Source organism: Perissodus microlepis, chromosome 16 (genome assembly GCF_051167445.1).
Source record: "Perissodus microlepis isolate ML-2025 ecotype Zambia chromosome 16, ASM5116744v1, whole genome shotgun sequence".
NCBI classification, from domain to species: Eukaryota; Metazoa; Chordata; class Actinopteri; order Cichliformes; family Cichlidae; genus Perissodus; species Perissodus microlepis.
The window spans coordinates 17,549,559-17,572,813 of record NC_140476.1 but is presented as its reverse complement, the minus strand read 5'-3'; the positions used below and the strand labels follow the sequence as shown (position 1 = coordinate 17,572,813).

The following is a 23,255-nucleotide window of genomic DNA, read 5'->3' as shown; positions in this document are numbered from 1 at the left end:
TTAAAAAAAATAGTAAAACATGCTAAGCTTATATACATAACTTTAGTAAAGAAACGCTGTAGCATGAAAAACACAAGTAGACACATTATTGTTTTTTGCACTTTTACTTCTGCATGAATAAATGGACCAGACATAGAAGAGTTAACGGAGTGAAAATATCACTGAGCCTGAATTTTTGTCTATTAAAAATGCTTCCCAGGGCTCCACCTGCTGGATTTATTTATTTTTTTCTGTGATAGATTAACGTGTTGCTGGGTGCCATTTTTTTGTCCCACCCACAAATTCCATCCGCCACGTTGATCTGTTTGTTTTGTGGTGTTTGTTTAGTAAAACCTACAATGGGCCTTCACCATAACCTGGATGATAGCTGAAATTTCTGGTTAGGCATCTAACATTTATTTATTTATTTATTTAACGATCAAAACCAGCTATGCACGAACAGTTACTTTCAAGTGGTTCTGTTATGACCAGTACATGCATACACACACTTTTCCCAGAGAAACAAAATGCAATAAAATACACAAACAGGAGTGTTCCCAAGATTTTTTGAAATGAGGTGGCACTGGGGGACCAACAATCAGCTGGCAGGGGGCATGAGAAAACAGAAAATTCTATGAGAAATAAATATCAAACCACATCACTAAAAGACAAATTGAAAATTCAGCACATTAGAAAAACTTTAGTTGTTGCCTTAATAAATGTGCATTGGATGTGGGTGACCATTGACCATGGAACTGAAACAAAACATTAAACACTGAGCCCCAAGGTAATGGAGCTCACAAATTGCAGTCTGGTTGCAACCATTAATGTCTATTGTTCTGCTGAGTGTTAGAATTAAAGACAGATCTCCCATTATTCCTTTGTTTTATGTTAACCTGTGCAAGGTAAAAAAGTAATGTTAGGCAGTGGACCAAGTCACTGTGAAGTACATATATGAGTCAGTTTTTTAAATCTTAACTTTGCATCTGTAATTAGCACAAGAGCCTTCAGCTCATATTCATTTATTATTCAGTTGCATATCGTTATATAGCTGTATTACCATAACTCACTGAGGAGCACAATACTGTTGTTCCTCAAAAACAGATGATGGTGTTGCAATGTTATGACAACACAGCTTTGGAGAGGTGACACAGGAGGCCCAAAACTTTAGCCACGTCCTTGAGCATGAGTAGTTATAACTTCTATCCCTCCATCCCTCCATCCATTTACTTTCCCTTATACAATTCAAGGATGTGGAGGTGGAGATCTGGAGCAGCTGATCCCCACCTGGCAGCAGGGGTGCATCCTGGGTAGGTTATCAGAATCCATTACAGACAGAAAACCTCAAATTCACTGTCAAATCCACATCTAAACCAGTTCAGGAGAATGTCTTTGGACTGTGGGCGGAAACTCATATGATAATATCTTCCATTGTACTATTTTGCTTAATAACTCGTTTTTTTAATACTGAAAAAATGTCATTTTGTAATTTAAAAAAATGAAGACAGAGAAGTTCTGTATATTATCCTTTTCATGCTTTTAAAATATATTTGCAAAAGTGTGAGTATTTTTTAAGACACGGAGCGAAATTCACCATCGCAGTGGGATCACCGACTGGACCGACCTCTTTACCAAGCCCCGCCCACACTCCCGGAACAGGAAGTACCAGCGCGTTGCTGCTGACGTTGGTGCTGTCTAATCTAACGATGGCGTCCACAGATCAGTCCCTCTTGGACTTAACAGATAAGGAAACCCGGGAGAAACTGTCGCTATGGGACCGCCGTACCGATGCCACGGCTCCCCTCACGGAGAAACAGATGGACTCCGTCCTGGAGATCCGAGCCGCGGCCGAAAAGCTCTCTGTGCCCTCTGAGGTGAGCTGGAGCTCTGGACTCTGCTAGCTAGCTAGCAGTGCTGCTAACTTACTTTCTAAACGCAAGTGATGTCAAATAAAAGTCGAGGCTGCCACTGTGTGACCTTAATTCCCCCTTTCATTACGTTACAAGTTAATTTATCTGGCATGTATGTATTTGTGCTTCACCACCTCGTCAACATGTCCAGGTAGTTAGCTTGAAATCAAGGAGCTTAGAAATAAGGAGCCTTGTTTTGTTTTGCAGCTACCCATTGAAGACTTGTGTAGCTTGTCGTCTAGATCCTTGCAGTCCCCTTTCACTGCGACTGTTCCCGATTCAACAGAAGACATCCTGCTCAAAGGATTTCAGATGCTCAACATGGAAAACAATAGAATAGAAACTGCACAACAGGTGTCTGACCCAGTCAGCTTTAAGCAGTTATGCACCCAGTCAGATTTACTGTACCTTAATAAGATGCATGGATGTAATATAATTCCTTTTTTTTTTGTAGTTTTTTGCCTGGTTTGCCAAGCTGCAGGCAAACATGGACCAGGACGAGAATGCAAAATACAGGTATGTAAATCTTAAACTCCTCTGTAGTGTCATGCTGTGTGTAGGGCTGGATATTGATAAGATTATATACAAGTTATAGGCTGGATCCTTTACCAGTTGTCTAATTTATTCCTGATCAGTTTTCCAAAAAGATAGGCCTTAATAGGTCATGAATCAAGTTATGTATTAGTCTCAAGTGTACAGTACAGATAAAAAGTCTTGCTTCTCACTGAGGTTCGCATATGCTTCACTGCCATGAGTTTTTCATAAATTTTAATATTTGGTATTGCTCTGCTCCAGAACACCAGGCATTTTTTTGTTTTCCAACCAGCTCTTCATCTAAATGATCATCATTGCATGTCTAAAATCACAATTTTAGACATGCAATCCAATTGAAGTTTGTGCATTCCAGGTTTTTGAGATGCACATAACTGACATTTTGATGCATTTAAATTTCAGTATATCAGCACAAAACCTTTTTAATTAGTCTTTTTAAACTAATTATTAACATTTTTCTACCAAAATTGTCTCAGTGTGCTTATTCTATAAACAAACCAAAAGATGATACCAGAGATACATTACAGCATATTTCTGTCAGTTTAACTCAAAATAAAATGAGGTCAGCATGCTCAAAAATCTGAACTTTGAGGCATTTGTCATTTGTGCTTTAATTGGGTATCTATCTCTTGTTGCAAGAACCAACAGTAGTCACCCATCATGCTTGGATTGAATTTTCCCTAATATCGGTTTTCCATCACTTTTATATCGAGATGAAATCTTTTTGCTTGCTCATCGCTGACATCACCTAAATTTGGTGGAAAAAATTAGAGATGAAAATGTAAAACGTGCATCTTCAGTGAAATTCTGGCACCCATTCAGCATGTTGGCCATAAGCTCAGCGTTATTCTCTGCTCTGCGACAATTCTGGACAATGTGCACCAGTGCTTCCAAAGCTGCAGATTCATTTGGTGTCATTTTTCTTTTTGAACTTGTCACCGAGCATCTGTTCAGTTTTCTATCCAGTCATTCTAGTTGTTGACTACTTGGAAAATAATAACTTAAAAAAAGAACATATACATGAACCAGCAAGTGAAATTTGTAAAGGTGTTGGTGAAAGTGCTTGTTGAACAGTGTAACAGATGTGTGCATTCTGAATCAGAGAAACACATCAGCTTTGATTTAAAGGCGTTATTAAACATGCATAATTCTATTTGCAAGGTTCAAGCTTTCTGTTCGGTCAGACAGTCAGACTTATGTTCACCAGTCATGTTTGAGAAGACATTTGCATGCAGTTTAATAGTTGGTGAGGGCAGCAAAAGAAGGATCAATTTGCTGAAATGAGATTTCTAACCATCGGATATATTCCAACAGTTTTGTTTTTTAAAATCACTTTTTATAAAAGAACTCATTGGCATTTTTAAACAATGACTGGCAGACTGAACAGGAAGGTTTGACCCGGATATCCACTAACTCTGCGAAGGCCAGCAGACAATAGGCCAGAGGTTTTCCAGATTGTGTGTGCGTTGACTGGGTGTTTGTTTAGAGGAGGACAAGGTCAAATTACATGTTTTTGAAAGAATAAATCAGAATCAAACATGATGCTCTGTGATGCATCCATCCTTCGTCTGCTTATCCAGTTGAGGGTCATGGGGGGCTGGAGTCGATCCATCCTACTGTTAGAGGCAGGGTACACCGTGGATAGGTCATTAATCAGGTGTAACACACAGAGACAGACAGCCATTTAAGCTCACATTCACATCTACTGTCAGTTTAGAATCACTGGTCTAACGCCATGCGGGAGGAAGCTGGAATATCCAGAGAGAACCCACGCAGACAGAGGTGTGACAGTGCTAAACACTGCATCACCATTCTCTCCCACCTCTGTGCTTTATAAAATGCACCATCATACACTACTCACGCAGTTTTCAGATCTCTTAATTGCAGCAAAGTTGTTTCAAGAGTAAAATGAATGAAGTAAGAAATGACAGCTCACAGTGTGCGCTGCTTTCACATATCATCAGGCATGCGCCGCTGTGTTAGTTTCACTCAGCCAAAAAAGTGCAACCAGCAAGTGTCACCTTACTGTTGCTGTTGTAAAATTTTCTAAAGCACGAAGCCAATATTTAGCTTCAGTGCACTATGCTGTGAAAGTTGAATGAAAGGAAGCAAAAGATAATGTCTGCTTTCCACTTAGGAAAACCAGAGATGATCTAAACTGCTACCAGGATCACTGTGATGTTATACTAAAGGATGTCAACACAGCTCTTGAGCACTTGGATTCCCTTCAGAAACAGTACCTGTTTGTGTCCAATAAGACTGGCGCCCTACATGAGGCCTGTGAACAGCTTCTTAAAGAACAGGTGAGATGCGCACGGGCACATCAGACTGTGAGCACTTTCCTTTATTAAAATCAGCAGATCCCTGGTAATCAGAAATTGTATGTACTTTAATGCAATATAAAGCATATATAATTATTAAATAAAGCCATTTCTGGTGTCATTTTGTAAAGATTATTCTTATTTTAAGTTAATCAATATGTGCTTGAAATATAGATTTCCTGCTTTAATTCAAGTTGTTTTACAATAAAATTGTATTAACTGTTTATGAATTCAAGTCAAATTTATATGAAGTCCCCAGTTTTCAACATTAATTGGACAACTGCCTGAGAAGTAATTTCATGGCAGGATGAAGCCTGTTCCCTCGTTATTTCATGACAAATAAAGAAGATAAAAAAACTGTTTTAAATTTGTAATTAAAAGCTTTTCAAAGGAATATGAGGATGTCAGAGAGATGATGATTCAAGTGAGGGAGATCATCGTTAGGATAAAAAACAAAACAAATGAACCTTCCAGAAAAATAACATCATCTTTAGAAGTGGTCAAATCAGCAAACTGGTGCATTCTTAAAGATAATGAATGCACTGGCCAGCTCAGCTATGCCAAAGAGCCTGAAAGACCACAGAGAACTAAGTGCGTGATGACAGAATTATTTCCATGATTAAGAAAAACTACTTCAAAATATCTAACCAAGTCAAGAACACTCTTGAGGTGGTGGATGTATCATTGTCAAGGTCTACAAAGAAGAAAATGAAATTATGGACTATACCAAACCAGGGATGGTAATAATTGTTTCGCCGTTCTCTGAGGAATAAATTAGTACATTGTTGAGTCTGCTGTTAAATGTCTTATAAATGTGTTATAAACTCGAGCTTTTTGCTTTTTGTTCTTTTTTTTCCCCCACAAGTGTTGGAGATTTGTGCTCAGGCTTGTAGAGACTGGACTGTTGTTAGAAGCTGAACTGAAATTATTAAGCTTCTTATAGCATGTTTTTTTATTATCTATTTTTGCTTGTTTTAAAAATGGTGTTTTGTTTTCTCTCTGTTTGCAGGCAGAACTTGTTGACCTGGCAGAAAGCATACAGCAGAAACTGTCATATTTTAATGAGTTAGAAAACATAAACACGGTAGGCTGTGTCTGTTTGTTTGTTCGTTTTTTTGTGTAATTGTTAAATGACTAAAACTATGCACTGAAATATGTTTAACTGGTTATTAGATATAGATTTTGTTTTCGCACTTAGTTGCTGTAATTTTAAATAAGAAATTATTCTCAATTTTTACATCTTGAAAAATAAGACGAAGTAAAATCTGTAGTTTCTTGTTTTTTTCTAGATATAGATTTCATTTTTACTGATCTGAAATTATGAATAACACACATAGCAGTGTTTACCAAAAACATTTTTTTTAATTATATAAAAGTATTAATTAATTAAAATCAAATGTCTTTGCCTTTGCAGAAACTGAACTCACCAACCTTGTCTGTAAATAGTGAAGGTTTTATACCAATGCTGTCTAAGTTGGATGACTGCATTGAATATGTTTCATCACATGTAAGTACCTTGTGCTGTCAGTTTTGCCTTTGAAGATCTCGTTTTACCTTTTTGTAGGAATATCAGGGATAGAGTAATCAGTAATCAGAAGGATGTGACATTTTTTTTGGAAGCGAATTTCCTTTTATGTAGTGAATGCACATTTACAGCGTGTGATGGAAAAGTTCTGTAAAAAGATCCATTAAAATCAAAAACATGCCCTATATTGTGTTAAAGGTCATATTCTTTTACACCTAAAGCATTTTTAGTGCAGATGGTATTTTTTACAACTTTTAGTGGAAGTCTTGTTATTGTCCCTTGCACTTGTGATCTGGATCTCTACCAGCGTGTCAAAACTGCAGACATTGTTGCTGGGAGACAAATCTTATGAGTGGTTCTGTTGGTGAGGGAAAATTGTTTTGGTATACCTCCAAAAAAGTGCACTGTGAGCCATCCTGCCGTGCACAATACTTTCGATTGTTTCCTCAAAATGTTCTCCGTCAGACACCTCAGGATGTTACAGTAGAACTCTGCACTGATAAAATTTATGTTGAGCAATAAGCTGCCTTCAGGCTTGGAAACTCAGGAGTCATCAACTTAAAAAAATACTTGCTCATACCCAGAGATCCAGATGTCTTGATGAGCCTCCAGATGAAATCATGTTGAAACAGGAATTTGTGCTTCCTCTCTGTGTGAGTTTGAGGTCCAAAGTGAAATTGCAGAGTGCACAGTGCATGTGGTCAGAACAGGATTTACAGTCTAGAAATAGCACCATGGACACGACCAGCAAGGTGACCTTGAGCGTGTCAAATCTTTTGATTATTATGGAGGTGCTCTCAGAACACTTTAATCACACCTCATATGCTCAGTGTACATTTACAGTGAGTAATCGGGCACCGGTGAGTAATCAGGGATGTAGACAAGGGGGTGGGGATCAGGGAAACGCAGACCAAAATGATAACCTGTGATAACTCCAGAATGAATGATGTTTAACACTTGCTTATCTCTTTTCATTCCAGCCAAGTTTCAAGGACTATCCTGTTTATTTGGCCAAATTTAAACAATGTCTCTCTAAAGCTATGCATTTCATGAAGATTCACATTGTAAACACTATGCAAAACCTCACAAGCCAGTTAACAAAAAGGGTAAGTAAGCATTCTGTTTTTCTTTAGTGCCATTGACCACTGGTACACACACTGTATGCGTTTAGTGGAGTTTAATTTTGATTTCTTTTTGACTCCCACAGGATCCAATGGGTTTAACTAATGCAGACAACGCCTTTACCCTTTACTATGTAAAGTTCAGAGCAGCTTCACCCAAAGTTCGGGTGAGTTTAACGTTCTGTCGCCTGCTATTTATGCAGATCATAATTTTCTACAGTAAAAATCTAATTTTCTTTTTTCCCCTCTTCAGTCATTGATTGAACAGATAGAGCAGCGAGCAGAGAAGATTCCAGAGTGAGTATTTCTTTAGAAAAAGCAGCAGTGACAGCGGTAGCATTAACCTTTTATAAATCAGGGCTCGCAAAATCGCTAGCCCGACGTCCCGGGGCTAGCGATTTTTCCAGTCGGGCTACCAAAATCTATCTCTGCCCTGCCCGTCGGGCTATCATAGGAAGGAAAAATATATGTCAATGCTTTTGCATTCTTTCGGAAATGTAGCTGGGTAATTATGTCATTGGCATCGGTGAGCCACTGTCAATATGTGACATATTTAAATCGCGTTTGAATGTGCGCTTGTTTTTTTGCTTTCACTTTGCAATCGCGCGAACTGTGTATAGAGAGCGACAGCACTGATTGGTGAGTGACGATAATTTGCGCACCAATTCCTCTGACATCGTCTTATCAATCGTTAGCTTACTATGCAAACATGAGAAGTGAAATCTCCCGCAGCAAGCTTAAACATGTGAGAGGTTGATCGCGCATAGAATCGCTGAGCGTTATGTGAGTGCGTGTGTAAAAGCAGCAGGATATATATTTTAGTTCTGCTGAGCCAAATAAGACAGGTCAGGGTGAAGAAGTGACAGCCAAAGAAAAGCTTACCACAAAACGGAAAAGTTATGGCAAATCAGACTATAAGGCAAAAAGAAAGTGCAGCTTTATGGTTTCATGGACAAAAGAATTTCTGTGGCTGCAATATGACGAGCTAAATAATAACCAGGGGTGCACATAAGTGGTCCGCAGGTGCGCATTCGCTGTCAAAATAAAAAACGCGCACAAGATAAGAAGTTGCAACGCGTGTTTGCGTACATAAGATTTTCTGGAGGAGGACAGACATTTGTTTAGAACTCTTAAAGATGTCGAAGAAGCAAGCTCCTTTAAGCAATCACTTTGGTGTTCCTCCACCTCCAAAGAAATGTCAGAAGGAGTCCGAACCACAAAAGAAGCGCGTATTCTCGGAAAAGTGGTTGCAGGAGGTGAGCTGGCTTCAAACAAATGATGAACGCACAGAGATGTGGTGCGGAATGTGCCGTGAAAATCCCACTCTAGCGGACAAAAACAGTGCCTTTTATATGGACGCAAACGCGCGTTGCAACTTCTTATCTGGTGCGCGTCTTTTATTTTGACAGCGAATGCGCACATGCGGACCACTTATGTGCACCCGTGTAAATAACATAATGTTCTGCCGGGTGTGTTGTTGGTTTTCCCTCGATTTCTGAGTCGACAAGCGCCTTTGTTACTGGGACCAGTCATTTTAAGAAAGGCCCCCATGAGAAATGCAAGAAATGCATTATTGCTCAGTCTGCAATATCTTTCCCAGAACAAACACCAATTGCAAATAACATACTAAAAATAAACCTGAAAATCTGTTTAGAACAGCGTACTATGTTGCAAAGAGTGAACTACCACTGGCAAAATTTAGCAGTTTTTGCAAACTTCAAAAAGCAAATGGCCTAGATCTTGGTTCCACTTGCCTCTTACCCGTGACTTCAGTGGAAATTTCAAATTCAGGATCTGACACAGACTGATTCATGTCTTACACAGTTCTTACAAGTTCATAGAAATATCTGTTCAATTAGAACCAAGTATTTGAGTTGATGATTGTAATTTTTATACAATGTTGTAATTTGTTTTTCAACAATTTTTTGATTAATGTTTTGTTTCCTTTACAATATTATACTTTAATGTATAATATTGTAAAGGAAACAAAACAGGAAACAAAACATCAATCAAAAAATTGCTCTCTTTTTTATTCGGGCTACTTACATTTATTTTAGGCTACCAAAAACTAAAGAGTCCCTGCCCGAAGGGCTACCAGGGATTTTGAAATTTTGCGAGCCCTGTAAATGTATATTTTTTTTATAGTTAATGTGCTAAATGAAGTCTTCTATATTTATATTTATGCAAACAGATACCATCAGCTTCTTGATGAAGTTCATCAGTGTTATCTTGATCAAAGAGAGCAGCTCTTAAGTCCCTGCATTACATCCACCATTACTGACTTGACCAGCCAGAACAGCAAAGACCACTGTGCTTTGGTAAGTCTACTTAAAGGCTGGAATGGCTCTTTAGATATAGTAAGGTGACATTTGAGTTTGCTAAGAATGGACAGCTTGGGGCCCTCTGGGATATTTTCTGCACTGTGTTGAAGCACAAAGCTGTGCACATTATAAATGACCTTAACTTGAAATTGTGAACAGCAGGGGTCTAGAGATTTCTCCTGTTTTATTCAGAAGTGGATTGCTTTGGAGACTAGGTGTTGTCAGTGTATCCCTAGTTATCCATAACAGTGCTGATTATTACGCTTTGTGTTTGAAATTTTAATAGACTCAAAAATTGGCACAATAAAAGTAAAACTTTTTTCTTTTAGTCATCTCCAATTTCATACTTCCGACAAACCCGATCCAGTTTTGAAGCCTGCAAAGGCTCAGTATTTTGACACTATCATGGCATTTGAAACACTTCTCTAATTGGCTTGATGGGGATGCTATAATTAAAGCATTTCATGCAACAGAACGTCATAACAGCCGCACCATCTGCTCAGGTTATGCATCTTGTTAATGACTGCTGTAATAGGTGGCTGTATCATTTATGTGTGTTTGCTTGTTTGAGGTGAAGCCAAAGTATTTGCAGGCAATACAGCATGTGATCATTATGTGTATTTGTACAGGTTCGCAGTGGCTGTGCCTTTATGGTTCACGTGTGTCAGGATGAACACCAGCTGTACAATGAGTTCTTCTCCAAACCTACACCTAAACTAGAGTGAGCGGTATTCACATTAGTGTTTAGTAGCTCATGCAGGAAATGTGTGTTTGTTTAAGGTGTGGCATTTTAAACAGAACAATAGGCATTTCAAGTTTTGCTTATTATGTGCAGTGTTATGACAGTTTGTATTGTAGTTTAAGGGCTTTTTTTGCATATTTAAATATCCAAATGCCATTACTTAAGTCTTTGATTCTGCCAATGAAAGCTTAGACAGAAAGTATCGTATATGTTTCCTACAATGCAATGAAACAGTTTTTAATATCTGACAGTGAGCTGCTGGAGAAGCTGTGTTTGTCCCTGTATGATGTCCTCCGGCCTCTGATAATTCACATCATCCACCTGGAAACCCTGTCTGAGCTCTGTAGCATCCTCAAAAATGAGATGTTGGAAGATCATGTTCAAAATAATGGTATGTTGGAACTTGGTTCCTTTTTCTTTTTTCTGTAGGCGATTATTTGACTTGCACAGTCATGAAGAGAAGTTAAAAAATAAATTCTGCCAGCTCATCAATATTTCTGAGATGTTCTGATTAAACAGTCTTCTTCAGTGCCACATCTCATATCACAACATGTCAGTTGAGTTATTGTCAGGACTCTTTTTCAGCCACTGTTCTGTGTTGTTGATTGATAGACTTGTATCTTGTGGATCGATGTTTTTGTTGCATCACCCAATATTTCTTAAGCTAGAGTTCATGTACTGCTTGGCTGAAATTCTCCCATAAAATTTAAAATTTCTTTCAAATAATTGCAAAGCCTCTTGGCTCCTGCTCAATCACACTGCACAGTTGGGATGAGGTTTTAATATTGGTGTGGAGTGCCTTTTTTCTGTCCTAACACAGCAGAAATGTTGTGCAGCACCGAGGCAAACTTCAGACATGTCTCTTTTTTTAAAAACTCTTGAGAGCAGTGGTATTTTTTGTAGTGTTCTTTAATTACCGTCATTTTCATTTACTGTTTTTCTTCTTGTGGACATGTGATCAGAGACAAAGCGAGCTGTGAGTGAGGGTCCTTGGGTCCTTTTTCACATTGTGCTTTTGGCTTGATTTTTGCCAGACACCCAGTCCTAGGTAGAGTATCAACAGACCTGATTTTCTTCATTTTGTGGTGAGTTTGATAAACTCCCAGGTCTGCAAAATTCTGGGATAATTCTGGCTGGATTTGTAGAGTTGATTGATATTGTTTAGTTTCCTGACACCGACCCAGCTTTTAAACATAGTCAGCAAGTTTTCAATTGGGTTGAATTCAGGGCTTTTGGAAGGCCAATCCAGAAGCTCAAGTCTAGCCTGCTCTATCCATTCTGAACCCAGTTTTGATGTGTGTTTGGGATCATTGTCCTGTTGGAACACCCAACTTTGTCCAAGCTTCAGTTAGGGCTGCTCAATTAATCGAATTTTAATCTAAATTACGATCTGGACTTTCAACGATCATTAAAAATGACTGAGCCGATTATTAGCACCTCCCTCGTGCTTTACTCTCGCGCTGCTCCGTGTGGCAAATCGAGCGCACCTCTCTGCATTTCGAACACGTGTCACAACAATTAAGAGGACCCGAGGGAAGCTCGGAAAGCTAAGCAGAAGTTATTTGGAGAGGAGAGTGACTGCCGTTGGTTGAAAAGAGAGGTAAAAAAAAAACTTCAGTGGTGTGGAAACATTATGGGTTCGCGGAGTCAGACGTGGATCAAGTAGACATAGTGTGTAAACTTTGCTACGGTGTCGTAGCTGCACCACAGAGCAACACTGCAAAGTTCACTAAACATAGATGTTTACATTTTTCATTTATTTTTTATATTGCAAACATTTGCACTGTTATCAGTATTTGCACACTATTTTATATTATTTTTTTACAATCTTTAAAGCCATTATTCAATACATTGTTATTGTTAAATAAATATCGTCAAATAATCGAGATCTCAATTTCAGTGAAAATAATCGTGATTATCATTTTTGCCATAATCGAGCAGCCCTAGCTTCAGTCATCTAGCTTTTGATTTGAGGTGTGAAGTTGAAGAATTTGGAGGTAAACCTTGGCAAAGGGGTAACACATCCAGATAGTGTGTACTTGTATACAGTAGTTTGATGATCTTGGAATCTGCAGTTGTTTAGAAATGGCTCCAAGAAAACTTCCCAACTCGTATAAATCTACAATTCACTTTCTTAGATCGTCACTGGGTTTCACTGGACCTTTCCATTTTGTTTCGGGTTTTTTTTGTGTATCCGTCAGCCCAGTGAGAAGTGTCAAATAAATCCTTTTTATAGTGTTAAAAAGAAACTGACAGTTGTAGTCAGTCATGATCCAAAATAAGAAATTAATTTCACTTGGCCTTGATAAGTTAAAAGACATTGTAGAACCTTCAGTACTACCTATTAAAAGACTTATGGGATAAAATGTGCAGATGCATTTACTTATGTTTAGTTTTGAACCTGTGTGAATGACAGAAAATCCAAATAAAGGTGTTTGCTGTAAAATCACTCCACCCTGGATAAAAGAACACTTCAAAGAAATCAATAAAAGCCCCAAATTACCATGAGAGTAATGCCCATGGTGAGTGTATGGAAACATCTGACCACAACTCTACATCCTGAACTTACTATATTAGTATTTTAAACTTTTTAATATTTGAAATTTTAAAACTATTTGACGTTTTAATATGAGTGTCTGCATCATTCCAGCTGCATACTGTGTATCTGTCTTACAGACAATAATTAAAAGTATTAAAGATCCCCTTTAATGAAAATACCCATTGTTAAAAACGGTAAATTATTCTAAAATTACAAATTAGGTACATTTATTAAATGAGATGTATTGTTCCCCACAGAGCTGGATTGTATTTGTTGCGCTATCGAGGCACTGCACATGGATGTGTAGGCGAACGGAGGCACAGCACACTTTCTCGAATGGATTAATAAATCATAGCAAATACATTTCAGAGCAATAATCAGCTATCGCTCCAATAAGTTTATCATCCCATGGAGGAGCTGCAAGAGAAGATAGGATTTATTTGAAGCCTATAGGGCAAAGAACAACTGATTTCCCTTTGTGCGAGACCAACAAATTTTAAATCTTTTTACATAATATTCAGGTTATAGTTCAGACCCTAAAGGGACTTGTATTTGTTGATTCTTTTCACAGCAAAGTAGTGGTTGAACTGTAAACTGACCTGCGTGCTTTCATGCAGCTGCTCAGCTGGGGGCCTTTGATGCCGTTGTGAAGCAGATGCTGGAGGACGTTCAGGAGAGGCTGGTCTATAGGACTCACATTTATATCCAGACCGATATCATAGGCTACAAACCAGCTCCAGGGGATCTGGCTTACCCTGAAAAACTGGAGATGATGGAGGTAAGGTTTTTATGCTGAAATATATGTTCCTTTTTAAGATCTCTGTTATGTAGTTTTGCAGGCAAGCTTTAAGGGATAATTTGGTTTGGTTCTTATTCAAAGGCAGTGGTCCAATCCAAATTTGTGCCCTAAGACCTAAACAGTTCAGCTAGTATGTGATTGAGTGTTAAAAGATGCAATTGCTCAAAATATTACGAGTAGGAGTAAATAAGACTTTTGACATGTCTTATTACTTTTGTAGTGACCAAACATGTTATATACTGTTGTTGGTTTGGGACTTTATACTTTTTTTGTCTTAAGAGTAAAGATACTTGAGAAATAACAATAACTTGAGGTTAAATTGGTTCTTTTGTGTTTGTTTACCTTTGTCTAAATCTTTTGGAGCTCACCTAGTTGGTGCTTTGATGTCTGGGTAACATCTTGCTGAGTGGGGACTCTTTTTTTTAACACAGTGCTAACCTTTGGCATAAAGCTAAACGTATCTCTCCCTGTAATTTATGATATTTTTGCCACTTAATTTTCCATTAAAGGTCTATTTTTAAAAAGGTTTTGGTGGAACTGAAGTCATTATTAGTCATTAACCATCTGTGCCCTCCTCAAAACCACCAGTCAAAAACAGTCATTTCACCTTGCAGAACATAGGAGTTACCCTTTAAAACATCACAGCTGAGGCAGCTCTTTTAGCTGCTGATTGGAAAGGCCTGTCTAACAAAAAGAGGTGTAGAGGTGAAAGTATTCCTGAATACGGCATGCACTTTAACTGATACAATTTTTGGGTTAGCTGGCTAAAGCACATTTTGCTGCTGATGTCTTTCACAGCAGTAAAGTGCTTTTGCTTCCTTTTTTTGTAGGGAATACACTGTGAATGAGTTCCTCATACAACGTCCTTTCAAAGAACCAGAACTGTCATTTTAACTTATAAATTCTGTTATGTGCTATGGTGTCATAGTATATACTTGTCCCTCTACATATGCTTTTTTAAATAAATAAATACTGCTGTAATACTTTCAGCTTCTATGCAGTTAGCTGCTATGCAACCTCGATGTAATTAGTGCTGCAAAAATAGTATTTTCATATACTGTGTATGTATTTTATTTCTTTCTTTTTTTATTGTTGATACACTAGTTTAAATTATATGTCAGTAGAAAGGAAAAGTGTTTTTTCATACACGCTATTAGCACTGTCTGCAGGTCCATGAAAAGATATTTTAAGTGTGAATTTAAGCCTTAGAAAACTTAAGTTTCATGAATGTCTGAACGTGTTGTTAAATATGCCTTTGAATTGTTACTAATGTCTTAAAATCTTCTAATGTCTTGCATACATACTCTCTCAAAATCACACATTCTCTAATATTTCCTCTGATATTTATGAGTCTTTTTGTCTCGCTTCTTTGACTTTTTAAGTTTTATTTTATGTTAAACTTTCAAAGACCCATAGATTTCTTCTGTAGAAGAGACATCTAACGCTTTCTGTCTGCAGCTTCATAATAAGTTTGAATGTTTTAAGCTGAATTATGCAAATTTATTACTGTGGAATTTCTTTGGTCTTGTGAATACTCAAATGCCGTTAGATATGCCTTTGAGTCCTAACTTTTATTTAATGACTTTTAAATGTTTTGCACCTACTTTTTTTTCCCCCATTAACATCAGATCACCCTGATGTTCTTAGTATTTCTTTAGATGTTTATCTGACTTCCTGTTTGTATACAAACTTGTTTTGCAAGTAAAATTTTATATTCATTTAGCCTTTTCGAAACCCGTGGGCCTCCCGTTGAAGCAAAAGTGGAAGAACATGACTTTCCAGAATCTTAAAATGTTCCTGCCTACCAACTCTCGCGTTTTACTTTCCCTGTCTTCAATAGAAAATTGCTCAGAGCTTGAAGGAAGAGCAGATGAAGCAGATGTCACAGGAGTCGGTTTTTTCTGATGTACAGCTTGACGATTCTAGTGGAAGAAGAAACAGCAGCGCTGGTCTGTGTTTCCAGATTGTGACACTAGCTTCCTGACAGTGTTTGGTGTTGCTGTCATTTATTGCCCAATGACTTCTCCTCTTTTGAATATAGGCAAAGTAGAAGCATCTCGCCTCCAGACATCCGTCTCTCCTGCAGATCTGCATGGCATGTGGTACCCTACTGTCAGACGAACACTGGTTTGTCTGTCCAAGCTCTACAGATGTATTGATGTGAGTTCTTTGTGTTTATTAGTTGTTATTTTCTTTGTACGGAAACGTGTACAGCATTTATTTTAATGCTTTTAAATTTCTTATTCATGCATTTCCAACTCCTGGTCTTTTTCCAGAAAGCAGTCTTCCAGGGTTTATCTCAAGAAGCCTTATCTGCCTGCATCCAGTCCCTGCTTAAAGCTTCTGATATCATCCTTAAAAACAAGGTTGGCACGCAGCGTAGAGTATGCCTTTGTATTTCTTCTGAGCTTTTAAAATTGCATTTTTTATTAAAAAAAAATAGTCTGGAAAGTGCTTTTATTTTTACGTAGTAAATAAGATGTGGTCCCCGCTAATGAAAAATTCCTTCAGGCTACAAGATCCTTAACTAAAGCAGCTGGGATGTCATTTAAAGTTTATTTTAATCGGTACTTTATTATGCTCCACAGAGTGTTCAGCAGACCATCCCTTATTTATGGGCTTCTCTCACCTTCAAATTTGCTGTCAATATCTGTGCTAACTGGCCCATTTCAACCTAACGCTTTAAATTAAAGCAGCAGCATCAGTCTCAGAGGACACATTCCCACCCCTTGTTGATGTCTTTTTCCAATGTTTTAGTTGCTAGTTGAGCAATAAATGATTTCAGATGCCTTTTCCCCCCCCTCACAGTAATATGTCCCTTTCTGGCTATGGTTAATCAGCAGTTATTAATTAGGCATATTCCCTTATCGTCACTGAGCCCATGCTTTTTATGTTCTCTGTAGTTTGGATAGTCATCAGATGTCCTTTTGTTCTTGGCTGCCTGCAGTGTGGATTTTACCGTGTGCCTTTTACGTTCTGTAGACACAAATAGATGGGCAACTTTTCCTGATCAAGCACCTGCTGATAATGCGTGAACAGATTGCCCCATTTCACACCGATTTTGCCATCAAGGAAATCTCACTGGACCTGAAAAAAACGCGAGGTAAGATAATTAAAGGTGGAGGGAACATTGACGTTCAGCTCCATAAAGCCACTCATTACATTTTCATGCTCATTAAGCAACTTGTGCCTATCACATGCACCGGTGGCAACAATTAATGTGGAAATTGTAATCCAACACTATAATGTACATTAACCAGTGGCACACAGGGCAGATTTGCTCCCCCATCACCCTCCTCATAGTCAGTAAAGTATTACATGTGGCCACTAGAGGGCAATCTAATTCTACACCAGCACAGATTTAGCATCTCTTCTATTTTTTCTTTCTTTTTTTTTTTTGGTTAAGATGCTGCCTTCAAAATCCTGAACCCTAAGGCTGTTCCCAAATTCTTCCGACTTAACAGTCACAACGCCATACTTGAATTCCTGTTGGAGGTAGTGTTTTTTTTTTCTTCACCTTTTTTGACTAAATATACCATACACTTTATGTACTTTGATAGCACCCTGCCTGAGGGAAATGCCACTTGATAGTCCTAAAGCCTTTTTTTCTGTGGCCCCCAGGGAACACCAGAGATAAAGGAGCACTACATTGACTCTAAGAAGGATGTGGACCGACACCTGAAGTTCAGCTGTGAGCAGTTTATTCAGCAGCAGACTCAGATCTTTGTGGGGAACCTTGAGGAGTTTCTCACCAAGGTAACTGTTAGAGCGAAGGCAGAGTTAGCCTCAGGCAGCGAAGGCTCATCCTGACCTTCATTTTTTTCAGCTTTTACCTTTTACAAACATCATTTGCTTATTCAGTGATCACTGAAGGTCTCGGTACTTAACTGACAAGCGAAGATAAAATGGCAGTTCGGTTTTTTTTCTTCATCGAGAAAATCTAATTCAGTGTGTGTATATATATGTGTTCTCGTGCTTTGTGTTCTTTCAATGTAACACACTGCCTATGCCTTCTTTCTACCTACCAGACTCTGTTTTGTGCTATTATTTATGTAAATACCGCTGTGATTGAATTAGTTTAAATGGCAGCAGACCTTCTTGTGCTTGTTTTCTTACCATAAATGACACAATTTAAGCCTTTTCAAATTTTCATGTTTTGCCTTGGCTGCGTCTGCTTTCAGGTTGCAGCTCTTAAAACTATGGCTATCCAAGGTGGTCCCACGTACAGTCTGTCTCAGCAACCTTGGGCACAGCCAGGTAAGATTTGTCTCAGGAAATGCCATAAGCATCGTACTGTAATTCATCAAAACCTGTATAGTAAATGCTAGAGGGCATGTCAGTGTTTTTTTTTTTCTTTCTCTCTTTTCAGCAAAGATCAACGATATAGTGATGGCTACCTACCGTGTGATGAAGAGCAAGCTGCCAAGCACTTTACAGAGCATGTCCTTGTACTTGGCCAATAGAGACACAGAGTTCATCCTTTTCAAGCCTGTCCGGGTGGGTGGCAGCAAAACAAGGATATAGCATGTTACTACATGAGTCACTTTCTTTTTAAGCCATTGTTAAAGCTCGAGGAATCTAAGAATCCTTTAAGACTGTCTTTACAAAGCAGGGATATTATGCTCCCCAAGGTCCAATCAGCAGTTTTTAATAATATAAATAACACAGTATTTGCATGTATCATTTTTCGAGAGCTATAGAAAACGGTCACGTTTGAAATCTGCTTTTGGGATGACTCTTGTTTAAATTTTGGCTTTTAGATTGTGCCTTTAGCTATAAATTGTCAGTGAGATTGAACTCTAATAGAGAAATCTTTGTGCTGCCTGTGTACTGTTCGTCAAGGTGCCAGGTGAGGCTGAATGAGAGAGAAACAAAATTCAGCGGTTGACATGGAAACAAGATAGCGAGGGGACATAGGCCAGATGGAAATGCGGTTTTAATTTCCTTCCAGCACTCAGTAATAGGATGGCTTTTTCCACAGAATAACATCCAGCAGGTATTCCAAAGACTGCACGCTTTGCTTCAGGAGGAATACAGTGGAGAAGACCTTCAAATCATTGCATGTCCATCTATGGAGCAGGTACAGCACTGTGGGATTAGCACCGCCTAAAGGCATCTGACTTAGTTTTAATAACACTGCTGCAGCATCCAAAACTGCTGAACGCAACCTGAGTGAAGAAACATTAAATAAGGTATATCAGCTAAGGCACGGTGAGCACTCATCATTTTTCACGGCTCTCTTTCAGATTAACCTGCTGCTGTCTGTGAATAAGTAATGTGGGGTGTAAGGATTCTGATTTAGCTGCCTCTGGATAGTGATGGGCTGCTCCAGCGCCGGCCATGACCAGGAGCTTTGAGGTTGAGTGGGCGAGATGACCAGAAGACTGCACCTGAGCTGCATGCTGGACCAGGAGAACTGAACCAACAGCAAAAAAAAGAAAAATCAGCACAGGGCCAAAGAATTTCCTATAGAAACTCAAGTAGCTACAAGTATGAAGGGGGTTCAGGTGAAGTCTACACACAAACTGGGAAGTGGAGATTATCCTGTGGGTTACTGAGTTGATCATTTTGTTTGACTAAAATTAAATGTGGTGTTGGGGGTTTTAAGGTTGCTTTGTTGTAGAACAAATCCATTTTGAAAAGGGCGGATTTGTGATTACAGTTGCATCTCTCTGTACACCAAATCGAATTTGCACACTCTGTGATGGTGGGGTGCAGGCAGCGGCGCTTCAGGTGCACGAATGGAGCCACTAAGCAGTCGCTCATCAGCGCAGGTAGCTAACAGCCAGTAAAAGGGGCTCACATTCACAGCTCCCTTGAGTGGTTTGGAAGGGTAAGAGAAAATGCTGCAAAATGTTTTATTCATCTATTTTAAACTGTAAGAGTCTTTGTAACACAGTTAACAGAAATATGATGACCTGTAGTACGTGTGTCTCAGATCCAACAGTTTTCCCCTCTAATCAACGCAAAATCCAAGCAGCTGTTTTTTCACCTCCTTACAAATTGTTTTCTTATTTCTATTGCAAGTGTGTAAAGACAATGGAATGTTATGTTTTATACTTTTTCCTTTTATAACTAAGTTTATTAAAACAAATATAGTTCTACTCTATCACAATAATAGACTGTTGGGAGCTGTGCCCTGCACATGACTTGTGGGTATGTTTCCTGCAAAGTAACAAAAGTAACAGGACATTATACATGTAACTTTTGCGTTGCTCTGTCCCGTGTAAAATGATGTGTACAGTTATTATATTTAAGGACATTCTGATTTAAAAAAAAAAAGTTGATGATCTTCGGCTCGTTTTATAAAGCTCTTTGTCACTGAATTCAAATTCGGAGCACACTGCAGCTTTAGTCACTTCAAACAAATGAGAAACTGCCATTCAAGGACATCATCGGCTTTAGGGGGTCTTCTTGGCAGACCGTTGCTGTTTCACTGGCAGCTGCCGTCTTTCCATCTGAGAGATGAAGCTTTGCTGGGGCTTGACCTTCTGTGGACTGACAGGCTTTTGATAGGTGATGAGGGACTGGATGTTCTGGAGCAGGACATTGATCTCTGCACTCTTCTGCTGCAGATACCTCTGAAGCATGTCAGGCTCTGGCAGCATTAGACCTTTGCGTTGATTCAGCTGCGACAGCAAGGCAGTAGAAAGGAGAATCAATGCTTTGGTCTAAAATTAGGTTTGCGCTTCGTATCTTGTATTCCTGCAATTCCTAAAAAACTATAATAATAATAACACAAGCCACACTAACTTACTTTCAGTTTTGTCCAAACTTTACACTGACTTTATCAGTGTTTTGGATTGAATGCAGAAGGATTGAATGCAAGAGGATTGTGTCGGGCAGAAGTGCTGTCACTGTGAAACACTACATGATGCTTATTGTCAAGACAGCTCCGGTGTTTTGCTTTTGTTTTGTTTTCCTTAAAATTTTTTGAGTTAGTACAGTACGTGCCTCCACATGAAGTCAGATTTACCCTTATAAAGAGAAGCAGCGGCTGAACAATAAACCCCTCAGGGGTCTTACTGTCTCTTCCAGATCGTTTGTCATTTCCTTCTGCTGCCAAGTTTGTCAATAATTGAACAGTGAAACTTGAAATTCTTCAACAGAAACATGCTGAGAACAAAACAGAATTTAATTATAAAGTAAAATGCTCATTTTATACCAATTACATTTCCACTATGAAGAAAAATAGGAAAAATCATTATAGAACCAATTATAGCCATCTCCTTGGTAACCAGTAACCTGTCCTAAGTTGCTTTAGTGTGAAGCTGCTAATTTTTGTCTTCAGAGGATCACACATAGAAAACCATTCAGCTGTCAGAATAGCTGATTTTATATGTATTTATATAGTTAAGGCTGGTAATCAAAATGATGTGCGGTTGTTTGGTGAATCTCTGATCTTCAATTAGATATACACTAAAGACTCACATGAATTTTCTATCTGAAAAAAAAATAAAAATGTTTGGTAAGTGGTGCCACCCCTGATGAGCCAAATTTATTCATCAAAGAAAAACAAAATTAAAGGAACACACAGAAAACACATCAGATCTTAATGGGGAGAAAAAACAATATTGACTGGGTAATGTGTTAGGAACAAAAGGATGCCACATCATCTGATGGGAATGAAAATGATCAATCTACAGAGAGCAGAAATCAAACACACCCAAAAAATTCAAAGTGAAAAATTCATGTTACAAAATGGAACTCAGTAGTTTGTATGGCCCCACATTGATTGTATGTGTATTGTGTGCATGCCTGACAGCGTCGGGACGTGCTCCTAAAGAGAAAACGGATGGTGTCCTGGGGGATCTCCTCCCAGGTCTGGACCAGGGGACCACTGAGCTCCTGGAGAGTCATTCCAGCTGCTGGATGGTAAAACATAATGTCACAGAGGTGCTTTGTGTTCTTTAGATTTTGCAAGCATGGATGCCAGTCAACAGTATCTAATCCTTTATCCAACAGGAACTTTCTCCATACTCTTTTCACATAAGACTGGGCTTTGTTATGCACTTGGAGAAACCCAGGACCTTCTGCACCAGGGTCTAAGCAAGGGTTATATATGGAGAATTTTTATACATGCAATCAGGGCATAGAGGTCTATGCATCCCTCCAGACCATCACACTGGTCATGCTAATCGATATTGCAGCCAGCATAATGTTCTCCACGGCTTCCTTGGAGCCTTTCACGTCAGTCACATATTCAGGGTGAACCCGCTCTCATCTGTGAATAGCACAGGGTGCCAGTGGTGAACCTGCCAATTCTGGTATTCTATAGGAAATGCTAATTGGGCTCCACAGTGCTGGGCAGTGAGCACAGGAGCCCCAAGAGGAGGTCAGGCCCTCAGGCCAGAGTAACTGTCTTGTGGAATCTCCTCCATCATCATCATCATCATCAACTTTATTTATAAAGCACTTTAAAACAACCACAGCTGACACAAAGTGCTGTACATTGGAACTATAAAATAAAATTACATGAGATATAAATAAAAAACAAATAAAAGAAGAGTGAAATCATTAATTAAATAACTACTTCAATTAAAAGAGAAAACTAAGTCTCACTGAGGTTAAAAGCCAAGGAATAAAAGTGGGTTTTAAGACGTGATTTAAAACTGGACAGTGAAGGGGCCTCTCTAACGTGCATGGTTTTGGGATCGCTGGAAGTCACAACACAACCTTCTGGCAATGGTTCATATTGATGTGCGTTCTTGGAGGAGTTGGACCTGTGTGTGCTTCCTTTGCAGTGTCCAGGTAATCACCTCATGCTGCCAGTAGTGACACTGACCTTAGCCAAATGCAAAACTAGTGAAAACAGTCAGAAAAGCTAAGGAGGGAAAAAATGTCATTTTTTGGGGGGTTGTCTTATTGTTGCCCCTCTGGTGCACTTGCTGGTAATTTCATTAACACCAAAGCTCCTCTACTTCTGTATTGAAGGTTAGTGTAGGGCAATGAAGATTTGACAGTACTTTCAGTCCAGCATTATCTAGTTTTACAGCCAATGATTTTTTTTTTTGTTTCAGGGAAAGCAGTTTCCTAGCAGTCAAAGCATCATCTGAAAGTCAGTTATGGAGAATGGCATAAAATTCTTTGTGCTCTGTCATATAGTTAATAGATTATACAATAATATAGCTGTGACATGGATGAACAATGGGAAGGCAGATTTAATCTGCATGAGACGCCTTTCTGTAGTCGTTGGTGTGCGTAACCTGCTTTAGGTGTCTGCTGATCTAAACCACTTTCTGATTGTAAACCTGCAGCATCTTGCAAAACCTGAAGCATGTTTAAAAGCATAGAAAGGTAATACAAAAATGTAATGTTGGAAGCCACCAGAATTGTTAGCAGTACTGACCTTTGATCTATCTACACCACTGGGTCCCCATCAGCCACATTTTCTTCAGCAATAACTACTGCAGGCTTCAGGAAATCGTCTGATATCTCACAAGCTG

General features: G+C 38.8%; 1 protein-coding gene across 1 annotated transcript; it reads left to right on the top strand.

Moving 5' to 3' along the window:
* Positions 1 to 1,650: 1,650 nt before the first annotated feature.
* Positions 1,651 to 20,846, top strand: cog3 (component of oligomeric golgi complex 3). The gene is made up of 23 exons (XM_084908132.1): positions 1,651 to 1,853; positions 2,097 to 2,243; positions 2,344 to 2,405; positions 4,579 to 4,744; positions 5,772 to 5,846; positions 6,177 to 6,269; positions 7,268 to 7,393; positions 7,495 to 7,575; positions 7,662 to 7,705; positions 9,600 to 9,726; positions 10,359 to 10,450; positions 10,723 to 10,862; positions 13,628 to 13,788; positions 15,650 to 15,758; positions 15,851 to 15,969; positions 16,086 to 16,175; positions 16,792 to 16,912; positions 17,216 to 17,304; positions 17,431 to 17,565; positions 17,991 to 18,066; positions 18,179 to 18,306; positions 18,791 to 18,889; positions 19,056 to 20,846. Exons 1-23 carry the CDS (start codon positions 1,686 to 1,688, stop codon positions 19,083 to 19,085), a joined length of 2,478 nt encoding a protein of 825 aa, XP_084764258.1. The 5' UTR covers positions 1,651 to 1,685; the 3' UTR covers positions 19,086 to 20,846.
* Positions 20,847 to 23,255: the final 2,409 nt, after the last annotated feature.